General features: G+C 41.3%; 1 protein-coding gene across 3 annotated transcripts in view; it reads left to right on the forward strand.

Moving 5' to 3' along the window:
• Nucleotides 1-2,979: 2,979 nt before the first annotated feature.
• Nucleotides 2,980-24,378, forward strand: part of epc2 (enhancer of polycomb homolog 2 (Drosophila)) — a 64,311-nt gene continuing 42,912 nt past the window's right edge. For all 3 annotated transcript variants that reach the window (XM_055638690.1, XM_055638691.1, XM_055638692.1), the window contains exon 1: nt 2,980-3,216. In XM_055638690.1, the coding sequence (XP_055494665.1) occupies nt 3,064-3,216 (153 nt within the window). In that variant the 5' untranslated portion in view covers nt 2,980-3,063. The remainder of the gene's footprint in view (nt 3,217-24,378) is intronic.

The following is a 24,378-nucleotide window of genomic DNA, read 5'->3' on the forward strand; positions in this document are numbered from 1 at the left end:
AACATGAACCTTGTTTGGTTTTAAATCATTTCGAGGTGAAATCATTAACATCATTAACGACAGGCAAAATCATTAAACTTAACATCATCCAACATTTCTTATATTCTTTATGATACAAACCTTGATTTCAGGAGGTAAAAAAAGATTCAACCACAAACGGCAGGTACCAGGTATTGGAAATTTTATTGAATATTCAAAACTTTGCGCTGTCAAGGACACAATGTCGCCTATCCCATGTCTTCCAGAGATGTTGTCTGACCTGCTGAGTCACTCCAGCACCTTGTACTTTTTTGCTCGAGATGCCAGCATCTGCATTTCCGTGTGCCTATTGTTTTCCTGTTTGCAAATACACCTTCCATGCAATGGGATAACTTAAAATCTCATTGGAGACCCTCGGACTGTCTTTGATCACACTTTACTGGCTTTATCTTGCACTGAACATTATTCCCTTATCATGCATCGGTACACTGAATGGTTGATTGTAATCATGTATTGTCCTTCTGCTGACTGGTTAGCACGCAACAAGAACTTTTCACTGTACCTCAGTACACATGACAATAAACTAAACTAAAAGTGGACAAAAATAAGCAAGGAGAATGTCCAGACATGGAGGTTTACCAAGCTTTGAAGGTGCACAGAGCTCGTCTCCTGCACTGCACATGTGTATCAAGGAACTGCAGATGCTAGTTTAAACTGAAGATAGACACAAAAAGCTGGAATAATTAAGCGGGTCTGGCAGCATCTCTGGATATGCAAAAAAGCAACGATGATCAAGGAAATGGCCCATTATGATAATTGTTACTTTTTTGCATATCTTTCATTCATTTGTTCTATATCTCTTTATATCACCGTCTTTATCTCTCATTTCCCTTTTCCCTGACTCTCAGTATGAAGAAGGGTCTCGACCCGAAAGGTCACCTATCCATGTTCTCAACAGATGCTGCCTGACCCGTAACTCATTTTTCGTGTGTATCTACGGTTTAAAGCAGCATCTTCAGTTCCTCCTTACACAAGTGCAGAGCAGGAGTTGAGTGCTGTGCATCTTCATTGCTTGGTAAACCTCCTTGTCCAGACAAACCTCCCGCTTAGTCTGAAGAAGGGTCTCGACCCGAAACATTGCCTATTTCCTTCGGTCCATAGATGCTGCCTCACCCACTGAGTTTCTCCAGCATTTTTGTCTACCTGCTTATTTGCGCACATTATTTTTATTGTCATGTGTACCGAGGTACAGTGAAAAGCTGTTGTTGTGTGCTAACCAGTCAGTGGAAAGACGATACATGACATCATGCCTACATGAAAATGAAATAACGTATAGTGTAAAATAAAGCCAGTAAAGTCTGATCAAATATAGTCCGAGGGTCACCAATGAGGTAGTTTGTTCAGGACTGCTCTCTAGTTGCGGTAACAGCCGGGAAGAAAATGATCCTGAATATAGAGGTGTCCGAGTTACCCATATTCTCCAGAGATGCTGCCTGACCCGTTGCATTACTCCAGCATTTTTGTGCCTATCATCCATCCATGTTCTTCTCCAGAAATGCTGCGTGACCTGCTGAGTAACTCCAGCATTTGTGTGCCTATCATGTATCCATATTCTCTAGAAATACTGCCTGACCCGCTGAGTTACTCCAGCTTTTAGTTGCATCATCCATCCACGTTCTTCTCCAGAGATGCTGCCTGACCCGCTGAGCTACTCTAGCATTTTTGTGTCTATCATTCATCTATATTCTTCTCCGGAGACGCTGCCTAACCCACTGATTTACTCCACCATTTGTGTGCCTATCATCTATCCATGTTCTTTAGAAATGCTGCCTGATCCGCTGAGTTACTAAAGCATTTTTGTGTCAATCATCCATACATACATCTATCTATGTACCTCCCTCTCCCCCTCCCCCTGACCAGTCTGAAGGGTCTTGACCCAAAACGTCACTCACTCCTTCTCTCCAGAGATGCTGCCTGGCCTGCTGAGTTACTCCAGCATCTGTGTGTGTATCATCAATCCATGTTCTCCAGAGATGCTGCCTGACTCTCTGTTTCTCCAGCATTTGTGTGTTTATCATCAACCCATCCATGTTCTTCTCCAGAGATGCTGCTCTAGTATCTTTATTGCTGCCTGACCCTCTGAGTTACTCAGGCATTTGTGTCTATCATCCGTCCATCCACGTTCTTCTCCAGAGATGCTGCCTTACCCTCTGAGTTACTCCAGCACTTGAGTGTCTATCATCTATCCACGTTCTTCTCCGGAGATGCTGCCTTACCCTCTGAGTTACTCCAGCATTTGAGTGTCTATCATCTATCCACGTTCTTCTCCGGAGATGCTGCCTGACCCTCTGACTGAGTTACTCAGGCATGGATCATTTGCCCATCCACGTTCTTTTCCAGAGATGCTGCCTGGCCATTTGAGTGTCTGTCATCCATGCAACCACGATCTTCTCCGGAGATGCCGCCTTCTTACCCTCCGAGTTACTCCAGCATTGTGCGTGCGTCTGTCATCCATCCAGATGTTGTCTGACTCTCTCTGTTTCTCCAGCATCTTATCATCCATCCACATGTTCTCCGTCATTTGTACGCCTGTCTTCCTGCACTGCTTGCTGCACTTGACTGGGTCGCGGCCGGCCGGCGGGTGCGCGCGCACCCCTCCCCCCACGTTGCCGGAGGCGCGCGCGCGGCTCCCTGGGATCGCTGCTTTAATGTCCGCCATGTTTGCCGTGGCGCATGTCGCGGACCGACGGCCAAATTTCGGTTTCTCCGGCTCCGCTCGGTCGGCATGAGGGGCATTTTGTGTCGCGACCGACCGATCCCGCGGACGGACTCCTTAACTCGCATCCATGAGCGGCTCCGGGCGCCCGGCCGCCGATTTAAGACTGCTTTTGAAGCGCCATCTTTGTGCCAGTGAGGTCCGCTTTTTTTTTTGTGTATGTGTGTGTAACCTCGCAGCGATAAACCCGGGGAGGGATATCGCCTTCTTTTTTCCTCCCCCCCCCCCTCCCCTCCCTCCCCCTCCCACCCTCCCTTCCCTCTTCCCCCCTCCCCTCCCCTCGCACAACAACAACAACACCACCAACAATGAGTAAACTCTCCTTCCGAGCGCGGGCCTTGGACGCCGCCAAGCCGCTGCCCATTTACCGGGCGAAGGATCTGCCGGACCTCCAGGACTGCGTGTCCATCAACAGGGCCGTGCCGCAGATGCCCACCGGGATGGAAAAAGAAGAGGAGTCGGTGAGTGTGAGACAGCGCGGGTTGGAGGGAGGGAGGGAGGGAGGGAAGAGCGGCCGCTGGCGCTCCACTCACTGCGCAAGCCGCGGCCTCCGCCCGCCCGCCCGCCGGCCGGCCGCCATTGTTGTCATTCCCAGTGAATTGGCGCGGAAATTTGAAAACTAACCCAACTCTCCTCATCCTAACAAAATCCCTCCACGGGCGAAGAGAATGGACTGAGACGGTGTAGATGTTCTGCTCGTGCGGGAGGCAACTTTTTGTTTTCAGAGGGGTTAATAACAATTTTTTTATAAGTTTGCATCTGCTGCTGTTCTTGACGGCTTTGGGTTGAGGGAGGCCGATGTCCCGCCTCTCCCTCCGCCCGATTGGCTGCCCGCCCTGTCAATCACTGATTGCTGGCCGGCTACCCGCCGCTGATTGGGTGGCTGCCCATGGGGCGGAGTTCCAGCGGTGCCGGCGCTGTGATAAACACAAGTTGCATGGGCTCTGACTTGACAAGTCTCTCGCCAGCTGACACCATTCATTGCATGTGCACCTAGGGGGCAACCAAAGGATGAATTGCCCTTATTTCTTCGAGTAGTTTTACAGATACAGAAGAAACATTACGCTGTTGCTAGTTGTTCTTGATTTATTTGAGAAAAATACCCTTCAGTGCCCCTTGGATTCATACTGTGGAAACAGGCCCTTCAGCTCAACTTGCCCATACTGGCCAACATGTACTAGCTCCACTAGTTCCACCTGCCTGCGTTTGGCCAATTTCCCTCTAAATCTGCCTTATCCACGTAGCTGTTCAATTCTTTCTTAAATGTTGCGATAGTCCTTGCTTGAACTATCTTCTCTGGCAGCTCATTCCATACACCTGCCGGCCGCGACCTCAGTCAAGTGCAGCAGTGCAGGAAGACAGGCACGCATTCCACCACTCTTTGTATGAAAAGGTTACTGCACTGATTTTTATTAAATCTTTTTCCCTTCACTTTAAACCTACGTCCCCTTCATTGCCCTACTCTGAGCAAGAGAAAGTGTGGATCCACCCGATCTATTCCTCATGATTTTATACACCTCTGTAAGATCTCTCCTCTCCTGTGCTCCAAAGAATAAAGTCCCAGTGTACTTATCCTCTCCCTGTCGTTCAGACCCTTGAGACCTGGCAACAATCTTGGAAATCTTAATATTTTCTTGTATTTGTTGTACTTTTGGTTAAATGCAAATGCAAAATATGGTTTACAATGATATTGAGACACGGGGAACTACAAATGTTAGTTAGCTCAAAACAAACTCTGGCGGAGTAGGTCACTGGTAACTGAAGGAACATGTAGAAACAAGGAGCTACAGATGCTCAGCAGTTCAGACGGCATATCTGGAGAACATGAATAGGTTACATTTTGTGTTGGGATGCTTTTTCAGACTGTAGGCCTTGGGTCAGGATCCTTCTTCAGGCTAATTGCAGGATTAGACTACAATCAGTCTGCAGAAGGGTCCCAACCTGAAAAATTACCTGTCCATATCCTCCAGAAGCTGCCTGATTATTTTATTAGTTAGTGATTATTTTATAGTTTTATCCATTGACATTTATTAGTTAGTGATTATTTTATAGTTTTATCCATTGACAGACTAATAATTGAGCGGCATCTCATATTTCGCTTAGGCAGTTTACACCCCAGTGGTGTGAACAGTGACTTCTCCAATTTTGGGTAGTCCCTGCTTTCTCCTCCCCTTCCAAGCTCTCCCACTGTCTCTGCCTAGTGCTTTCTTCTCCCCCCCCATCCTCACATCAATCTGAAGAAAGGTCTCGACCCGAAACATCGCCTATTTCCTTCGCTCCATAGATGCTGCCTCACCCGCTGAGTTTCTCCAGCATTTTTGTCTACCTTAGACTAATAGTGATGCCTTTTTCCAGAGTAAACACTGCATGCCTTTCAAATTGGCTTTGTTATTCACGACATGAGGCAATTTGATAAGGCATGACTTTAAGCGGCACTGTATACTAATCTGGGTACAGATAGCGGAGAGATGTTGGAATGGGGTACTGAGCAAAATTACAATTCTTTCGTTTGCATATGTGCACATTTTTCAAATCTGTAGCAGGTGTGTTTGAAAGTTCTTGGATTTGGCAAATTACAGTAACAAAAACTAACATTTTTGGTCATTGAGGGCAATGTTGAATGTTTGAAAGGGAATTTACAAGGATTTGCTAAGACGAATAAGTGCACATGAAAAAAGTTTCCTGGGCTTCCAACTTGCTACGGAACACCCATGAAATTCGGGTATTATTTGTAATTTTAAAGCACAGTAAACCAAGAGCTAGGAGCTCCGGCTCTGCTCTGCTGATGTGCTCTATATTCAGATTCAGATTTGTTTATTCTAAAAAACACCAGAATGTAATGAAATTCTTAGTTTACATGAAGCTCATGGAGTAAACAATACAATATTTACAATAATAAATAAAGCAACAAATGCAAAACAACATAATGGTGTAAAGATTGTAATGCAATCTGACATATCACAAAAAACCCTGAAGTACAATAACAAAATAACTGAGTGGGTAGAGTAATAAGTAAGTACGGTGCGAACCTGGTAACTGTGGGAAAGAAGCCATTCTTTCGTCTGGACATCTGTGCTTTCAAGCTCGCATATCTTCTCTTGGAAAGTAGAAGAGGGGAAAAAAGGGTGGCAGGAATCTGAAAATAGTTAGATCTTTCTTGATCCAATTCAGCTGAAAATTAATTGAATAGAAGAAAGTGATGAGCATGTGATGGACTGAGTTGCATTCATCATTCTGCAGGGTAAACGCGTGCAGTCATGGGCAGAGCAGTTGGATACCAAACTGAGATGCCTCCCGTCAAAATGCTTTCTGTAAACCATCGGTAGAAGTTTGAGAGAATCCTCGACAGCTATTTTGTTGATAAGGACGAGGTGATGTTCACATCCCTGCTTTGTAAGGTCAACATCCAACACTTCCATCATTGTTGGAATACAGCTGTGGATACGTTTGATGAAATCGGTGATGGCTAAATGAGCTACCAGTGAAAGTGACAGAGATGGGTATAATTACAACATTTAATGGACACTTTACATATCCATGTATAGGGAAGCCTGCTTAGTCTACCAAGTTATTTAATTCTCCTTCCCATTCTTCAACACTTTAATTCCCCTCCACATTCCCACTGACATTGAAACATAGAAACATAGACCTTTCTGTCCTAGGCCTCGTTGATTGTCAGTGAGGCTAATCGCAAATTGGAGGAACAGCATCTCATATTTCGCTTGGGCAGCTTTATTGATTTCTCTAACTTCAAATAACCTCTGCACCCCCTCTCTCTCCATCCCTCCCTCACCCAAGTCACACCAGGTTCCTGTTTTCACCTAGCAAACAGTTAACAATGGCCTGTTTCCTTTATAATCATAACTTTTTTGCATATGTGTCTTTTTACAATACTGGCACACAATAATGTGACAAAGGGAGTCAAATTTCAAATTCATTCAAAAACGTTGACAAGCACTTTATTGGGTTCATAGCTAACATAGTATCAACAAAGGACATAAGAAAAGATACCATGTTGATGGCAAGTTTCCAAAAATGGCATCAGAATACACAAATACATTTTGTGAAACGGTTGTCATGTGGTGTCCACCAGTAACCTAGTTAACACAGTAAATGTACGTATTTCTTATTCCTTTCTATGTTTATGAATACCACATGAAACAATAACATTGCAAACACCTTTTCCACCAAAGATCATAGAGGCAATTTGATAAAGATGGTCCACTCAGCAAAAAAGCCCTTGTAGGTCATGGGTAATTTTTAGCGGCATCTTTGGAAACGGCTTCGCGATTACCGTCATGCTCCAGTATCTTTGCCTGCAAGTACAGAGTATGCAGCACCACATTAGTCATGCCAGCGCCGCACATTAATGTTATTATATGAAGGCTCATTAATGGGGGGGCCCCTTTTAGGCCAGTTCATTGGCTATATTTAAGAGGGAGTTAGATGTGGCCCTTGTGGCTAAAGGGATCAGGGGGTATGGAGAGAAGGCAGGTATGGGATGCTGAGTTGGATGATCAGCTATGATCATATTGAATGGCGGTGCAGGCTCGAAGGGCCGAATGGCCTACTTCTGCACCTATTTTCTATGTTTAGCCTGCAGCCATGATTACGCCATTCGAGTCAGCTTGCACCACAGCAACAGCGTTCCTAGCTCCGTGAACTTACCGTGTTATCTCCTAGGAAGTGACTTCTCCCAAGTTTAGTCCATTCAATTCCTTGTGCAAATTTTTTTTGAATGGGTTGCAGTGAAAAATGCACGCACTCTGGGAGCGAAAATGTGGGACGTTTCCCTAATGCGTCCTTGGGTGCTTGCATTTACTCATTAATGTTTATTCACATATTAAAAAGTAATTAAGAGACAGGTAATTTATTTAGATATTGCACACATTAAGTAACGAAATGGCCATTTGTGAAAATGAACACGGAATAAGTTCTTATCTACTTCTCACTTAAGATTTAGAACATATAATGTTGTTATTTAATTTTGTGAATCAAACAATAAATGGAAAAATACAATTTAAATTTTAAAACTTCCTCAAGCATAATTTAGTCACCATTTAAATGATTTAATGGTTCTTCAAAATATCAAGATCATGATGCATGTTAAATTCAAAACTAAACTATGGTAGCAATGTACATTATTCATGTCTAAAGCTAATACTTTGGTATCAGTGTAGGCATGTATACACTACATTTTATTACACTAATATCGAATGAAAACATATCTTGGCATGTGTTCATGGATATTTTATTCACAATATTAGGATTTCATAGAGGGAGAGAGAGATTGAAAGAAAAGGGTTGCTCAACAAATAATTAGAGGAAATCACAAGAAAGATAGAGAAATGTGTGTGGGTGTCTCTCCTCTCTTCCTCTCTCCTCTCCTCTCTCTCGCTCTCTCTCCTATCAATGGACACATGCCAGGATGGCTCGCCTGCCCCGGGATTGGTTGTAGTGCGCAGGCCGGCTTGCTTGCCCCGGGACTGGCTGTAGCGAACACGTCCGTCACAATCGTTTTGGAGCTTCTCGAAGTTGACATGAAGGAATGAAGTTAGCGACTTGGCCCGTACGAAATTTAAAGACGAGACAGTGTGTTGCCAAATTGAAAATTGGCGCAGTTTCTTAGTTTTGATGGCCAATTTATGCCAAAATAATGTTTTAATTGACTTTAAAAAGTCGGACAAGATCATAAGCAGTCGTTGTGCTTTTGACACCACAGTGTTTTTGATATATTAAATTTGAATATAAGAAAAAATAATTAACTCGCCCAAAAATCACTACTACCATAAGATACCTCGTTGATGTTTGTGAAAAGCAGTAGAGGTCTGGAGCCTCCGTAGTTTAACTTACGGAGGTACCGACCCCGATAACGGTCATTGTGGCAATAGACACCCAGCACAATGACCGTTACGAGATCTTTGCTGGGCGGAATACCAAACGTGTTACTGTATTTTTCTCCTGGTATTGATGAAGATATTTCCCTAGATCATTATCAAAAAGTATATGTATGAGAAGCCATATGAAGTTTATGAATTAAATATTCATGTCTAAATGTGGCCGAGTTTTTAATGTCACATTTTTGGTGCCGTTTTGGTGGTAAAACGATGAAAATGTGTCTCATGAACAAAGTTTTTGACTTTCGGCATTAATTCATATCTGTTATTTATTAGGTTTCACATGCTGGGTAGATTTTTATTAAGAACAGTGTATTGGTGTAAAAAACGGAATAATAATCTTGTTCCTCGAAATCTCTCCAGTATTGTAAAAATATACATTTCATTTGTTCTATATCTCTCTACATCCCTTTCTTTATCTCTTGTTTCTCTTCCCCTGAAATGTTACCCATTCCTTCTTTCCAGAGATGCTGTCTGCCCCGCTGACTAACTCCAGTATTTTATGTCTATCTTAAGTTCGTCCAATGTTCTGTTTGTTGACCCACTGCATGCTTTGCCCTGTATAATCTTCCCCTGTATAACCTTAAGCTTCTATGATTGTTATAGAAGCCATAGATTTCAAGTGTAAATGCAGTACAGGACCCCCCTCCCGCGCATCCTGAGAATGTACCAAGGCTGGCTAAAGCGGCCGAGCTCAACCTCATCAGGACTTCCGTGGTCAATCGGTAGACTGAATTTGCCCACTGCTGCCTGGTCTCTGGAACCTGACGGGAGCCGGCAGGTCCATTCTCATAACCGACTTCTGAGCCCAGCTTTGCGGGCTAGTATCTCGTCCCAAGGCAGACCATTCTGGTACTGTTTGTCTCCTCTTGTAGGTCCTGACCTCTGTTAGTCCGGCAAAACGGATAATCCAGCAAGGCTCTGGATAATCCACCACGGATGCCAGAAAATCAGCAGTGGACCTGTATTAATTTGCCCAAGAAAAATCATACGAAATATTTGGCTGCCAAGATAAAGGCAAGCTGCAAATGCAACATTTCGTCAATGATCTAGGAACTTATCAAGCATCAAAGACTGGTGGTTCATATTTGCGGCACTTGCCCTCCTCATGAAAATAATATCAACTTCTGCAACTTTCATACAAAGGCTTAACAGTTTGAATCACTACTTTCCAGATAATTAGAAAGATTGTTAACGGATAGATAAATGTAATGTAGATACGTTATACATTTTTCAGGAGAAATGAGTGATGAAGTTTAATCCAGACCAGTATGAGATGATGCATACATGGGAAATTAAGTACAAGATGAAATTATACGGTAAATAGCAGGGTACTTTGGAACATTGCTGTTTGTAACAACTGGATTTGGTGGTAAAGAAGGTGCATGACATGTTTGCATTCAGCAATTGGGGCGTTGAGTGCGAATGTTAGCAAGTCATGTTGCAACCGTATAAATCTTGGGATCTGCCACATTTGGAGTATTGCATGTAGTTTTGGTCGGTACATTACATGAGGTATGTGGATGCTTTGGTGAGGGTGCAGAACGTGCTACTTGAGGAATTGGAAGACACAGATAGGATAACCATGTTCAAGCAGCTTTTAAACAGATAAATAAACATGCAAAGTATGGAGGACATGGACCAAGTCCTGCAGATGGGATAAGTTTTGTCTGGTATCACAGTCGGCATAGACATACTGGACCAAAAAATGGTGTCCCTTTGCTGTATTGTTCCATATTCTGAAATTTAGGACTATCGCTCTTCAGCATACATCCTTTAACTGAATATACTCATCCCTATAATAATATTTAAATTTCATTGCATCCACATGATGATGATTAAGTACCCATGCAAATCCTAACTGCATTCCATATTATTAAGAATTGCATCCTTAACAACCACCTAAGAATTGAAATGCATTTTAACTGTGACCAAAAGTTTCTCCAAGCAATAAACTGATTTGTTATGTTTAAAATATCACAAGACTACCACTGCAATAAATGTATTATTTTGGTGGCATATTCCTGACCAATATGGATATGCACTTATGACCGTGGTGAATAAAAATATATGAATTACACAAGTAAGCAACTAGCCTTCAGCATACAATTTATAGAAACAAATTGCACTGCTCATTAAAGGTCAGTGAATAAACGTTAATTAACAAAGGGTGTGTACAACAACACAAAGAAAATATTGCCAGAAGCAATGTTTACGCTTTCAAAAAGCAAGTACTGAACTATATGTGACAATAAATTAAACTCAATTGAACTCAAACTGACAACACGGGAAGCAATTACTACATACAAAATAAACCACACAATAGTTTTTAGTCCAGCTTGAATAAAAGAGAGGTGTGTCGCATGCACATTTTGGTAACAATGTAAGCAAGGCAGTCTGAGGAAGGGTCCCAACCCGAAACGTCACATATTCTTGTTCTCCGGAGATGCTGTCTGACCCTCTGAGTTGTTCCAGCACTTTGTCCTTTTTTGCAAACCAGCATCTGCAGTTCTTTGTTTCAACATTTATAAATTGCTGGTTTTGGATTACTTTTCATATTGTGTCTAGTTCTTTAATAAGTTACTTATCTGATCCAGTAGTTCAATAAAAATCGGAATCTTTCCTGCTTTGTGGCTGATATTCCACAAAGAAATTGCAAACCTTTTTTAGTTGCTATACTTTGCTGAGCAGGTACCTGCATGACAATACTATATACTTATCAGTGGTGATTCATGGCTGATTTACATATATTTTTGATCAGAAAGATTAGCTCAATTTCCTGCATAGGCATTTTGTCAGATGTTGTTGGTTTCAATCCCTTTGACAAAATGTACACAACATTCCAAGGTGATATTGAACTACCATGGGATTGATGCACTATTAAAAAATAAACATAATGCTTGGGTAGTATGCGATTTTTATGTAGGAACTGTCATGTTGACGATCTGAAATCATTCTGAAGGCAGTCACGTGAAATGTTTTATTTCAGGGGAATTTTGGGTGACATTGATATGCCAGCATCATTTGCATGCATTTATTATTGAAATATATTATCCTAAATCTTGGTATTTAATCCAACCAACATCGTTGATTGGGGAAAAAAAAACTATAATTGATTGGAAAAAAAATCACCCCACGCAAACTAAATGTGTAAAGTGTGCTAATTTTTATTTGCTTTTTCTAAAATCACGTCACTTCTACCCCTTCTCTGGATTATATTTGAACTAATTGTATTTGTTTCTTTATTAAATAATGATGCAACTCATCATTTAGAAAAGAATTACAATTTTTATACAGCATATTTGCAACTACGTATCTGGGGGGAAATTAGCAGGCACTGGAAACCAAACTAAGAATTTCTATTTTTTTTAATTATTCTCTTATTTTATTATGCCAGATCCTGATTTGTGCCTGATCCTGATTTGCAGGTACAGATCCAATTTTAATGAAAAGATTTGCAAAATATTGTCAATTACTTATCAGTTTTTGTGGTGGCATTTCTTAAGAGAATGTGTGTTAAGTTTCTGAAAAGTTACTAAATTACAATTGGTCCCAACTTCTCATCTTCATTCTGGACATCAATTTGTTCTGATATATTGGTCAGTTAATTATCTCATTACAACAAAACCGCCATCATTTTGTCGGAGTTTCCAAATTAAAAAATCTGAACTTCTAGAATTACATTATGCCTCAAACTACATATCATCTGAGCCTTGGACTGTTAACTTTAGGCGAGTATGTTTTCTTAATTTAGTTCAACGTGCTTGTGTGTGGATGTCTGAAGAGAACTATAACAGGGCTGCCCTTTTAACTTAGTTTTGTCAGAGGTGCCCAAAGTAAAATCTGGTCCTTGCAAAAGTGTTGACATTTTTGAAACGGGTCTGGAAATAAGCTTGTGGGACATGTCTGAGGACATCCAGAGACCATATTTCAGAAGTGTTTAAGAAGGAACTGCAGATGCTGGACAATCGAAGGAAGACAAAAGTGCTGGAGAAACTCAGTGGGTGCAGCAGCATCTATGAAGCGAAGGAAATGGGCAACGTTCCGGGCCGAAACCCTTCTTCAGAAGCACTGGTTTAAAAGATCCCACAGCATTAAAGTAACCAACAAATCTTCCCTAAAGCACCGCATAAGATGCTGAATGTAAATCAGACATAAGAAATGGTAGATGCTGGATTCTTGTAAGAATATGGTGTAATTTCTCCTTCCTATCCAGAATGCAGTCCAATGAATCTTTATACAGTTGTCGTGTTTTTTTTCAGAATTTTGCAAACACTAACCAGTTTGAATATTTTGGTCTGCTGAAATTATATGTAATGCTGTGAATGTGATTTTTAAATTGTTTTTAACTTGCCTATATCAATCATCTTGCCTATTTCAGCTTTGTACACAAAGTCACACAGACTACAGGAATTGATGAAAAACTGTTTTGTTATGTAAGCTAAATAGCTGGCTATCCTTTTCTATTTTGAACTCAGTTGGTTTCAAAATTTGTAGTTCTCATTGAAGATTTAGTTATATATATCTACATGGCTGGTTCCAAACCAACATTGAGGATTATTGTAGATAGATACAAAATGCTGGAGTAACTCAGAGTGACAGGCAGCATCGCTGGAAAGAAGGAATGGGTGATGTTTCGGGCAGAGACCCTTCATCAGACTCATTTTGTGTCTATCTTTGATTTAATCGCCATCAATGTAGCCCAGAGAAATTAGCAAATTCGCTCTTTTGGTGGTCTAATCGTCATTTTACACTTGAAGTTACAATGAATGGGAGATTGCTTATTAATTATATGTAAATAGAAAAACAATACTATTTCTGATTTTATTACACCTTCCAATAAAATTAGTGAATTATCTGAAAAGGGAGTAATGTAGTTTAAGCAGCCAAATTTTTTCTTAACTATTTTCATAAAGTTGTCAAAGCTCATGTAGTTACAATAAGCATCCTGTGGTCCTTTTAAATAAATATTTATATTTTTATGGCGTAGATTTCATATTGTTGATCTTCATATTTTGCAGATGTCCTAAACAAAGAAAATGGGTAAAAATCAGGAGAAATTATTTCAGTGTATTGTTCCGATTGGGGTTGATCAGCCATGATCACATTGAATGGCGATGCTGGCTCGAAGGGCCAAATGGCCTACTCCTGCATCTATTGTCTTTTGTCTATTGATTGGCATCTTTGTAGTGGATACAAAATATATATATTTACCTTGTTCATAATCATTACAATCTCAGCTATAAAAGCTTTTTTAATATGAACTGTCACAGATATTAACATGTTTGTGGAAAATAATAGAAATTTGCAGAAAATTATGAGAGTAATTAAGAAAATGTTTGTCTTTTTAAGTTGCATTATGTCAGTTTCTGATAATTTGCCCCTAATTATAAACATAGAAAAATAGGTGCCGGTTCTGCTTCCCCCCCATATCCCTTTAGCTCCAAGAGCTCCAAGAGCTAAATCTAACTCTTTGAAGATGTAATAATATTGCTTTCATTTTCTTACGTTGCTGTCTGGAAATGACGAATGTGAGACCACAAAAACAAATGTTGGATAGAAAGTTTCCAAATTAGTTTGGCTGTAAACTTCCTCTGGATATGTAGAAACATTGTAGTGCATTAGTTAACATTTGTAATGTATTCTGTTTCTAAAAGGCGTAGTTGAGGAATTTTGTGTGGCTGTGGGGGAGTCAATGTGGGACCCGTGACCTTGGTATCAGCGGGCCAGGAGGTACTTGAAAGGCCAGGCAGGTGGTGAGCTCCTGGTTACGCTGGGCTTGGTTTTCTGGATTTGGTTTTCAATGCCATCTTCTCTATTTTGAATAATTTTGAGCCTGTGATTCCCTTGATACAATGGGGCTGCTGACTTTTTCCAGAAATCGTTGTGCACATTCTTGAATCTTTTCCTTCTCTACTTAGTAATCTCTTTCCCATATCAGATATGTGAATGATGAAGTCTGTCAGAACTCACTTGAATGCAATGTTGGCTTGTTAACCCCGCTCGTGTTTATGGTGGATTTTTCAGAATAGCCTTGCTGTTGTCTTTTCAGTACTTTGAGGTGCCTGTTGCAGGTGGACCATGTCTCAGAAGCGTACTTTAGGGCAGAGGTCGTGGCTACCCAGTAAACAATGGGCATTGTGCCAGATTTGAGCTTTTGATGTTCCTCAGATGATATAAGGCTTTGCTGGTTTACTGAAGGTTGAAATGAATTTAATTATTGGTGCCTACATGCCCTGAGTCTCACAATGTGTTCCATGTTTTCATGGGAATTTGTATGCACTGTTGTCAGTGGGGAGTCTTGTAGGTTGGGAGACTTGCATTTTTGTAGGGAGCATTCATTTGTATATTTTTTTTAGCGAATCAGTTGGCAAATCGGAAAAGACGCGACTGAAATTGGGATGACCTTGGTTTTGCAGTGGAGACAGGGCAGTGAATAACTGTTCTTTCTCAAGGGGCTCCATACCAAAAGGCCGCTTGTGGGATTTGCGAACTAGCACCGCACAAAAATAATGTGAAAAAACTTTGGGCCGATGAGACGGCCTCGCATGACAGTGATCAGTGCAGTCGATTAGGTGTTCTCGGGACTGTTGGTTAAGATCATGGTTTGTATGTCATCAGTGGTGCAGGTGCAAGATAGAGACAACCTTGCTTCAGAATATCCCTTGATATATGGGTTTCAAAGATATTTGTGGATTCTGAAAAGACCATCTTTAGTGGTTGATGCTGCTTCTTCCTGCATTTCTCTTGGAGTTACGCTTTGCAGAATATGTCTGTGGCTCAAGATGGGTATAACCCACACTGTGGAAAATGTATTTGACCTCTGGCTGGTTATGGGAGTACCTTCCCTGTTATGTTTTTTTTCTATTTTGTGAGTGAATGCAACAAAAAAGAAACTTGATTGCATCGTCAAGCAAATTTGTAAGCTTGTTCATTTGAGAGGTTGTATTATCATCGTCATAGTGTACTAAAATGTGAGGATTACTCACTTACAATCTGAAAGTTTTAAATGCAGACTAATGACATGACCAAAACAAGGGTAAGAAGGGTGTATAGTGTTTTATCAGCTGAGTTATTCAGTATCGGTTCAAGTCAGTATTGAAAAAAGAAGTAATTGAGTGATAAGTGAAACTTGTAATCATTGTTTGTGGTTATGACATTTTCAGTGTGATGGCTATTTAGATTTCCTTGCTGTTAAATTTAAATTAAGAATTGATTGTGTTGAATGTTGTTGTATGATTTAGTTTGTTTCATTACATGGTACAGAAATGAATGGTTTAAATTATGTCCTGTTGTCACTCTCCTTACTAGCAATCAGAATTATAATTGCATTTTTAACTAAATACTGAAACACAATGTTAAAAATGTACATTGGTCAGGGCTCTCGCTTAACTTTTTTTCCCTGTTGCCAGCCGGGAACCGTGGCAGCTTTCTAGGTTGCCAAATGACAGTTTAGGTAGTCATTTAAGATGACTTGCATGAAGCGTGCGATAATGTGCTTGGACGAAGCGCGTAGTAACCAGTCGGAATTATACTCAATGAAGCATTCTCATATTATTTCTGCTTCAAATAAAGTCACAAACAAATAAATTCACCAATCAAGACATGATATATCCCACAATGACATGCAGCAAAATTATGAGACAGTATCTCAACTCTTTTTACACATTGCAATTAATGCAATTTCTATTAGTTCTTTCCACTTCCAAACAAAAATGTGGTTGGATTATTCAGCGTATGATCAACCCGTGTCAATAAATCCTGGACCATGGTAACATACATGCGTACGTATAGTTGTGAATGTTGCTCATTAAATAACTACAGTACTGATACTCCATATTAAGAGCATTGATTTGCCGTTAAAATGAATTCTGTAATAACGTGTCAACGGTAGCAGTGACAATCGAACACTGCGGTTTTAATGTTTCACGTGTTCACAATTTAATTAATCCATCTTTATGGATTAAAACAAATAATAACATTGGGAATTAAAACACATTTGATTGCATTCCGTTATCAAACATAGTCAATATTCGCTCTGAAGACATGTCCAGGACAATAGGGTCAGGGAAGGGGGTGTGTGTGAATCAGTGCGGGGTGGATAGATGGCGGAGGGGGTGGTTAGAAGGCAGTCGGTGCAGAATGGATGGATTGAGGCAGGTGAATTAGTACGTGTTGGTTGGAGTAGGTAAAATTGTGAGGGGAGAGCACGGGGGATGTCAGTGGTGTTGAATGGGGGGGTTCAGTACGGGATGGATGGGGGTAGACAAAAGTGCTGGAGAAACTCAGCGGGTGAGGCAGCATCTATGGAGCGAAGGAAATAGGCAACGTTTTGGGTCGAGACCCTTCTTCAGACTGTTCCCCCCATTCTTCTTGAATGGGCGGATCACTATGGGATGGATGGGGGGGGGGGGGGGGAGATCAGCGCAGGATGAATGGGGGGGGGAGGGAGTCAGTACAGTGTGGATTGGAGGGTCTGTGCAGGATGAATGGGAGATCTCTACAGGATGAATGAGAGGAAGGTACAGGGTAAATGGAGAGTTGGTCAGTACAGGATGAATGTGTGGATTAGTACAGGATGGATGGGGATCAGTACAGGATGGATGGAGGAGGTGCAGGATGGATGGGAAAGGGGTAAGTACAGGATGAATTGGGGAACCCGTGTAGGATGGGGGGGGGGGGGGGCTATGGCGGAAGGAGAATTAATGCGAGGTGGATAGGGTGATCAGCGCGGGATGAATACATTTGGGGGGGGATGGGGAGGGGAGCACAGGGGATGTCAGTGAGGACTGAATAGAGGCGGGAATGGGGATTAGTGTGGGATGTAGAGGAGGGGTCCCAGGATAAGGGGGGGTGGAGGGGGCGTGAGAGAGAGAGAGAGAGAGAGAGAAGGGTGGGGAGGAAGGAGGGTCAGCGCTCCTCAGACAACATCGCTCGCTGCCTAAGCCATTGGGAATTCCTCACCACCGCCTCCCTCCTCCGCCAGCCAACAGCAAGGTGCGGGGCCGAGCGGTGCAGCTCAATGATCCTATAGCTATAGTATCTTTGGTGCAGCTGCTTCAGAAGTGTCGGTGCGATTGACAGGTCCCGCAAAGCGGCTCCATCTCCTCCTCCTCCCTGATAGCGATCGCTGCTTGCAAACCTGCTAGGCGATAACCGCTTTCAAAACAAACCCTCCCGCACGCCGAGGCCTCCCCCTCCCTCCTCCCGGCCTCCGCGTGCGGGAGGGTTTTTTTTTTTTTTAAACACAGGGCGGGGGGGCGGGCAGAGGAAGAGATGGAGCCGCTGTGGCCGCTGCTGCTGTTCGGGGCCCGTCATTCGCTCCAACCCTTTGTCACCACGCACCTAATATCTTTCTCACGCCATACAGCTGTCACCGCCAACACAAAACGTCGTGTTCCTTTTCTCCATAGATGCTGCCTGACCCGTGGAGTTACTCCAGTTTTTTGTGTCTGTCTTCGGTACAAACCAGTATCTGGTTGCCAAGCCGGGCAATATGACTCGGTGTTTAGTTGCCCGGCGGCGCTTTGAGTGGTCAATGGCACCCGGGCAACCGTTAATTTCGAGCCCTGTTGGTGATGCAATTTAACATTGTGAGGTATTGAAAGTGATTAATTGGGATGGAAAGCATCGGGCAAATTGTTAATTATTTAAAATATCAATGGGAATGTGCTACATTAGGTGCTTATGAGCTTTGAAAGTTGCATGGTTTGGTTGGCAGATTGAGATCACGTACTATATGAAAGTTAATGGTACAACTATTGAAATAGCTATGGGATGAAAATTGGACTGGGATATTTATTCTCGTGCACGTCCACACGATCTTTCTAGTCTGGAAACGTTTACAATTCTGTATTCCAGTTATATTTGTTCTTTACGTGAATTAAGTCTCGCCATGTTATCAGCACATGATGAGAAGTTGGGAGTAAGATTGTACATGGAATGTGAGTTAGTAAAGAGGGTTTGGCGAAATATTGGAACATTTAATCATTTTGAATGTACAAGTGCGAAACTGTTTGCAGCTTTATAATCTATGATTTGATCACATTTGGAGTTTTTTGTGCTGTTCTGAACATCACACTATAGGAAGGATCTGGAGATTTTGAAAGTGCAGAAAAGGTTCAATTGTGTAGAGAATGTTAACAATACGAAGAGATTGGACAAACCCAGCATAATAGGCCTGTAAACACAATACCCTTATTAATATATAATAAAGAAATAATAAATTAATAACCTCAATACCAGTGCAAAAAAATCTCCCAAAATTCTTAATGCCACCAAAAGCAGTCCACAGTAGATAGTTGCTGGGAAGAAGCTACTCTTGAACCTGGTGGTCTTGATTTTCAACCATTTCCCTTCTTCCTAATGCTGATTGTGAAATGAAAGCATAGCCAGTGTCTGTGATGATGTTAGCTGCCCTTTTGATGTAGGGTCTCCTATTGACCCCTTCTTTGTTCATGGGTATTCGAATTGCCGAACCAGGCCATGATGCAACCAACCAATGCACTCGCTATCATACACCTGTAGAAGTTGAAGAGAGTATTTGTCGACATACAAAATCCCTCCAATCTTCTAAGGCAGTGATTCCCAAGATTTTGATACCCATGTACCTTTTCGTAACCATCTTGTACCCCTCGTTAAAAACAATCATATTTCATTGTAAAAGTCGATAAAAATTGCATACAATTTTATTTTGGATTAAGGTTTGCATGCAAACAAAACATTTCTATAATATGTATAATTACTAGAATAAAATTAATTAAGTATCATGGAAGTATCCATTAAATATGTTTTTATTAAAATAATTTATCATCAATGTGAAGGATGAAATTGCTTATGTTGGGAAAATATTTTAGCAAAATTTGGCTCTGTTGTTAATTTCAACCTCGGTTGCGTTTCAATATCTAATATGCAGTTCCTCTTCTTCGTCTTAATGTTCACAAGGGCCAAAAATCTAACTTCACTGGTATGAGCTTGGAAATTCCAAAATTTAAGTATCAATTTCTTTCCAATTATTAACCCATAATTAAAAAAAAAAATGAACTTTAGGGCTTTATCTCAACCTCGTTTTTTGAATAATATAGTCTATGTAATAATTTGAATTGAATTAAATTTTTTAAGAATCTATCCATCATAAGCTAGTTCCAAAAGTTGTTCTTTTTCTGTTTGTGACAGACTTTTTGGCACTGATTGATTGATGTTGAATTGGTATCTTATGTCCATATTCAGGGAAATACTTTTCTATATTCATCTGTAAACTCTGTAAATGCTTTATTATAATAATCATCAAACCGTCTTCAATTTGTTCCCTCGAACTTGTCTGTAATCCATGAAGAGATGGAAAAGAGTCCACTTCGCCATTTAACAACTCTCTTTTGTCACAACTTCAATTTACGACTGTGGCGCTCACCTTATCTTGAACGTGAAATATAAACATTTCCTTGCCTTGTAAGGACAAATTAAGATTATTTAAAACTGAAAACATGCCTGCCAGATATGCTAATTGACAGAGCCATCTCCAGTCTTGTAAACATCCTTTCAATTCAAAGCTTTCATTAAGAAAAACCAGTAGTTAAATAAACGAGTCAACACTTTTCTACGAGAAAGCCAATGAACCTCGGTATTGAAAAGAAGTTGGGTATGGTTACTACCTATTTATTTGCATAGTTGTGAGAAAAGCCAGGCATTTAACAGATGTCCTTTAATAGGGAGGTAAGGTCATCAGGTCAAAGGGCTTGATGCACGGAGTAGCTCAATCCTTTTGGGGTACAAGGCAGCTCCCGGCATACACTAGTAACACACGCAACACGTACGTTCTTACTTGTTAAAAAAGCGGCAAAACGATCAATTTTTGCGCTGTAAAAAATTGTGGAAAAGCGGGTAACCGTGAGAGGAAACCGCCAATATTACTGCTGCGCACAGACTAGTGAAAGAGCAGCGTGCCGGCGGATTGAGGACAAGTCCCGGCCCATGACTGCCCGAGGCTGGATGGTGACTGATCGCTCTGAACCCGAGCACCAAAGCGTAAGCAGTCAAAGGAGCGCATCCCTCGGGACAGCCTCCACTCTCCCCCCGGGGTCAGAACTGTCCGGTGACGATCGCCCTCCGCCTCGTCACCCCCCCGTGCGGCTGCATTGTGACGGGCTGTGGGTCAGCAGTGCCCACACACAGGGCCAGGTGGAGCGGGGCCGCGGCTCCGGGCTGCGGACACAAGGGGCCATAAACCCGTCAACGTCAGCTGCAGCATAGTTGGGGAAAGTCTGGTCCCTCCGCCCACCCAGAGCCACTGAGCATGCTGCACCGGCACCTGACCCCCACACCGGGGTGATTCATCCGCCCCCGACCCACACACGGGGAGATACCCCCTCCCCGACACCCACACACACACGGCGTGATTTAAACCAGCCACACCCACACACGGGATGATTCATCCCCCAACACCCACACTGATCATCCCCCCCCCCGACCCACACACCAGGTGATTCACCCTCCCCAGTTAGTGTGGAGTCTGGATGCTGGGACAGAAGACTGGCCCTGCTGCATTTGCAGCCATAGTAAGTGCTTGCCGGACGTTCACCACTTGTACTCCAGAAGGCGTTGTGTGGCAACAGTACGGGTCACGGGTCGTGATCTCGAATGCCATGCAACCTCCCTACATAATTTATGATTTTCACTGCTTCGTCTGGAACTTTTTTTTGGTTTGCAGACTTATGTGTTGCCAAAGGCTCTCTGTATGCAACAATGTGTCGTTTTTGCATCTAGTGCAAAAGTTTTAATCCTTGAAACGAGCCCTTTTTTAGATCCGACCATGGCCTTTGCTCTGTCTGCGTAGGAATGTTACAAAATTTTGAGATTTTAAAAATCAAGCCTGTAATTTATCCCATCAGATAAAGCATAAAACTAACTTTAATTTGATACTTAATTTCACTTTCTATATTTTAAGTATTAAAAAAAGTTATGGCCATTTTCATACTCAGAAATTAGCATCTTGTCCCCTATTGCTTTTCCATTAACTTAACTCAAAAGCTGTGATCGAGGACAGTCATTTGACATTAAAGCCCATAACTTTCTTAAAAAATAAGAGGACTGAATGAAATTTTCAGTTATTATAGATTGAAGCATTCTGAAACAAATATGATACATCTTACTTGGATGACCTGAAATTAAAGCATATAATTAGTTAGTTACCTAATTGTAGATAATTACAAAATTGACTGTTGTGATGGAAATAGTAATAAACACCCAGACTGCCGTGAAAATTCAAAAATGTGATATTTTCAGGATCAGAACTTTAATATTGTTGTAACTTTAAAACAAATAGTAAATACCCAACAAAAAATGCATATTCATCGGTGTCATTAAACCAATTAAATTCATCTAAATTCAATTACTAGATCTATCCTATTGCTAAGAAAAGGCTTTTTTTTTTAAATATCCAAAGTATCCAAATAACAAACTGATCCCATTCACACAAGAATTCACAATTTAACATGATTTTTAAATCTCACTTTGTCATGAATTTCTATGCCAATAGGAAGGAATCCCTATAAATTAATCCAGAAACAACCACTCTTAAGGTAATCAAAATCATCATTTTTTTTTTTGCACAATACATCTGACTAAAACTGTACTGTGGATATTTAGTATGAAAATATTGATAATGGATAAACAACACAAAATATAGATGATTTCGATGTTATGACATGCTTGTGCAAAAAAAAAAATTGATTTTCTTGAGAGTGGATGTTTCTGTATTGTGATCGATTGGATTGTTGCCGCTGCCATGATTTAAGCCCCTATCAGCAGATTCATATCGGGGCCTAAATACCATTATTTTTTTGCAACAGCAGACTAAAATGAAGACAAACAAAAGCAAGATAATACGTTAAATAAACGATATACTTTTTGTTTTGTCCTGCACTTGCGATCCGTGATGTTGAAGGTGTTTTTAGTCGTGTTTAACTTCAATCCAGCGATGCGATCGACCAGCAACTTTTTGTTTTAAACGGGAGCGGGATCGCAGAACGGATTTTCTTCATCAGCTAGCAGTCCGAGAAAATTCCTCTCCGACAAGCAATACAAACCTGTATTTTAATCTCCCACCCCCACAAAAGTCTCTGGAATCACACGCACAGGCAGCAGGCAGATCTGCAGCCCCACTGATTAGGTTTTGTAACAACGCTAGTCTGTGCTTATTCCAACGCAACGCTTCCAATCAAGTTTGTTTGGTTTCATAAATTCATCCATAATGTTAGATTTCTTCTCCAGTTGTATGTTCTAGCAAAGGTTGGCAAAATAAAAGGTTGTCGTGAAGTTTTTGGTCTTTTTCTTACCAAATGAACACCAAAATATTTGCAAAATTCGCAATATCGCCTTGTTTTGGACCATTAAATCATTTTTTCAATATCCCTCCTAAACTCTTGATTCATCATTATCAGTTATTCGTCCAACAACAATGTATTGTCAAATTTAAAGATGTTGGAACTGTGAGCTACACAGTTGTGGATTATAGAGTGACTGGATCAGGCATACAAGCACACAACCCTGATGTACTATTGTGCTCATGGTTATCGAGGAGGGGGTGCTGTTGCCAATTCATACTGATTGTGCTCTGCCAATGTGTAAATTGTTGATCCAGTTGCATGGGGATGGGCAGAGATCCTGTTCTCTGAGTTTGGCAACACGTGTGGCGCGAATGATGGCGTGGAACGCTGAGCTGTAATTGACCAACAACAGCCTGCCATTGTTCTTACTGTGCCCTCCATAATGTTTGGGAGAAAGACCCGTCATTTGCTCCACAATTAGAGATTTGTAATACAAATATATCACATGTGGTTAAAGTGCACATTCAGATTTTATTAAAGGGTATTTTTATGCATTTTGGTTTCACCATGTAGTAATTACAGCTGTGTTTATACATAGCCCCCCCCCCCCCTCCCCCATTTCAGGGCACCATAATGTTCAGATAAATAAATGATGGGTCTTTGTCCCAAACATTACGGAGGGCACTGTATCTACCAAGTGATCCACTGCAGATTTGAGATCTGGCGAGATTGCATGCCCTGACCAATGAAAGCAAGCGTGTCAAACATCTTATTCACTACCCTGTGTTGCCAGAGTTCTGTAACCTCTCCAGGGCCTTGATATCATGCAGAAAATAAGTTATAATGTGAGTAATGTGTTTTAGCTGTTGTATCCAACCCATACAAGGATTCTATTAAGCACTCCCATCATGTTTGACAGAGGTTGAAGCTGGGGGCTTTGCTGGGTCAGTTACTAAATGTTGATTCTGCACACTGCAGCCATCCCACAGAGAATATTCTTTATGGAAATTCTGGAATTGGGGTCTCTGTTTTAAAAATAAAGGGTTGCTTTATTGAAATGAATTTCATTTTCTGAGGGTCATGAGTATTTGGAACACTTTCAAATTGCTGGAGCCTGATTCTTTAAATTATTTTTAATAGGTAGATATATTCTAGATGTTAATATGTGTTTATTGTTGTTTTATTGTATTGTATTATATGTATGACTGCTGCAATTTCGTTCAGACTTCGGTCTGAATGACAATAAAAGGCTATCTATCTATCTATCTATCTATCTATGTTGGCTTGAACTGGTTCCAGGGGTGGTGGGCTTCAAGATTCAAGAGAGTTTATTGTTGTGTGTCCCAGATAGGACAATGAAATTCTTGCTTTGCTTCAGCACAACAGAAGATAATAGGCATAA

This window comes from Leucoraja erinacea, chromosome 7, assembly GCF_028641065.1.
Source record: "Leucoraja erinacea ecotype New England chromosome 7, Leri_hhj_1, whole genome shotgun sequence".
In the NCBI taxonomy this organism is placed as follows: Eukaryota; Metazoa; Chordata; class Chondrichthyes; order Rajiformes; family Rajidae; genus Leucoraja; species Leucoraja erinaceus.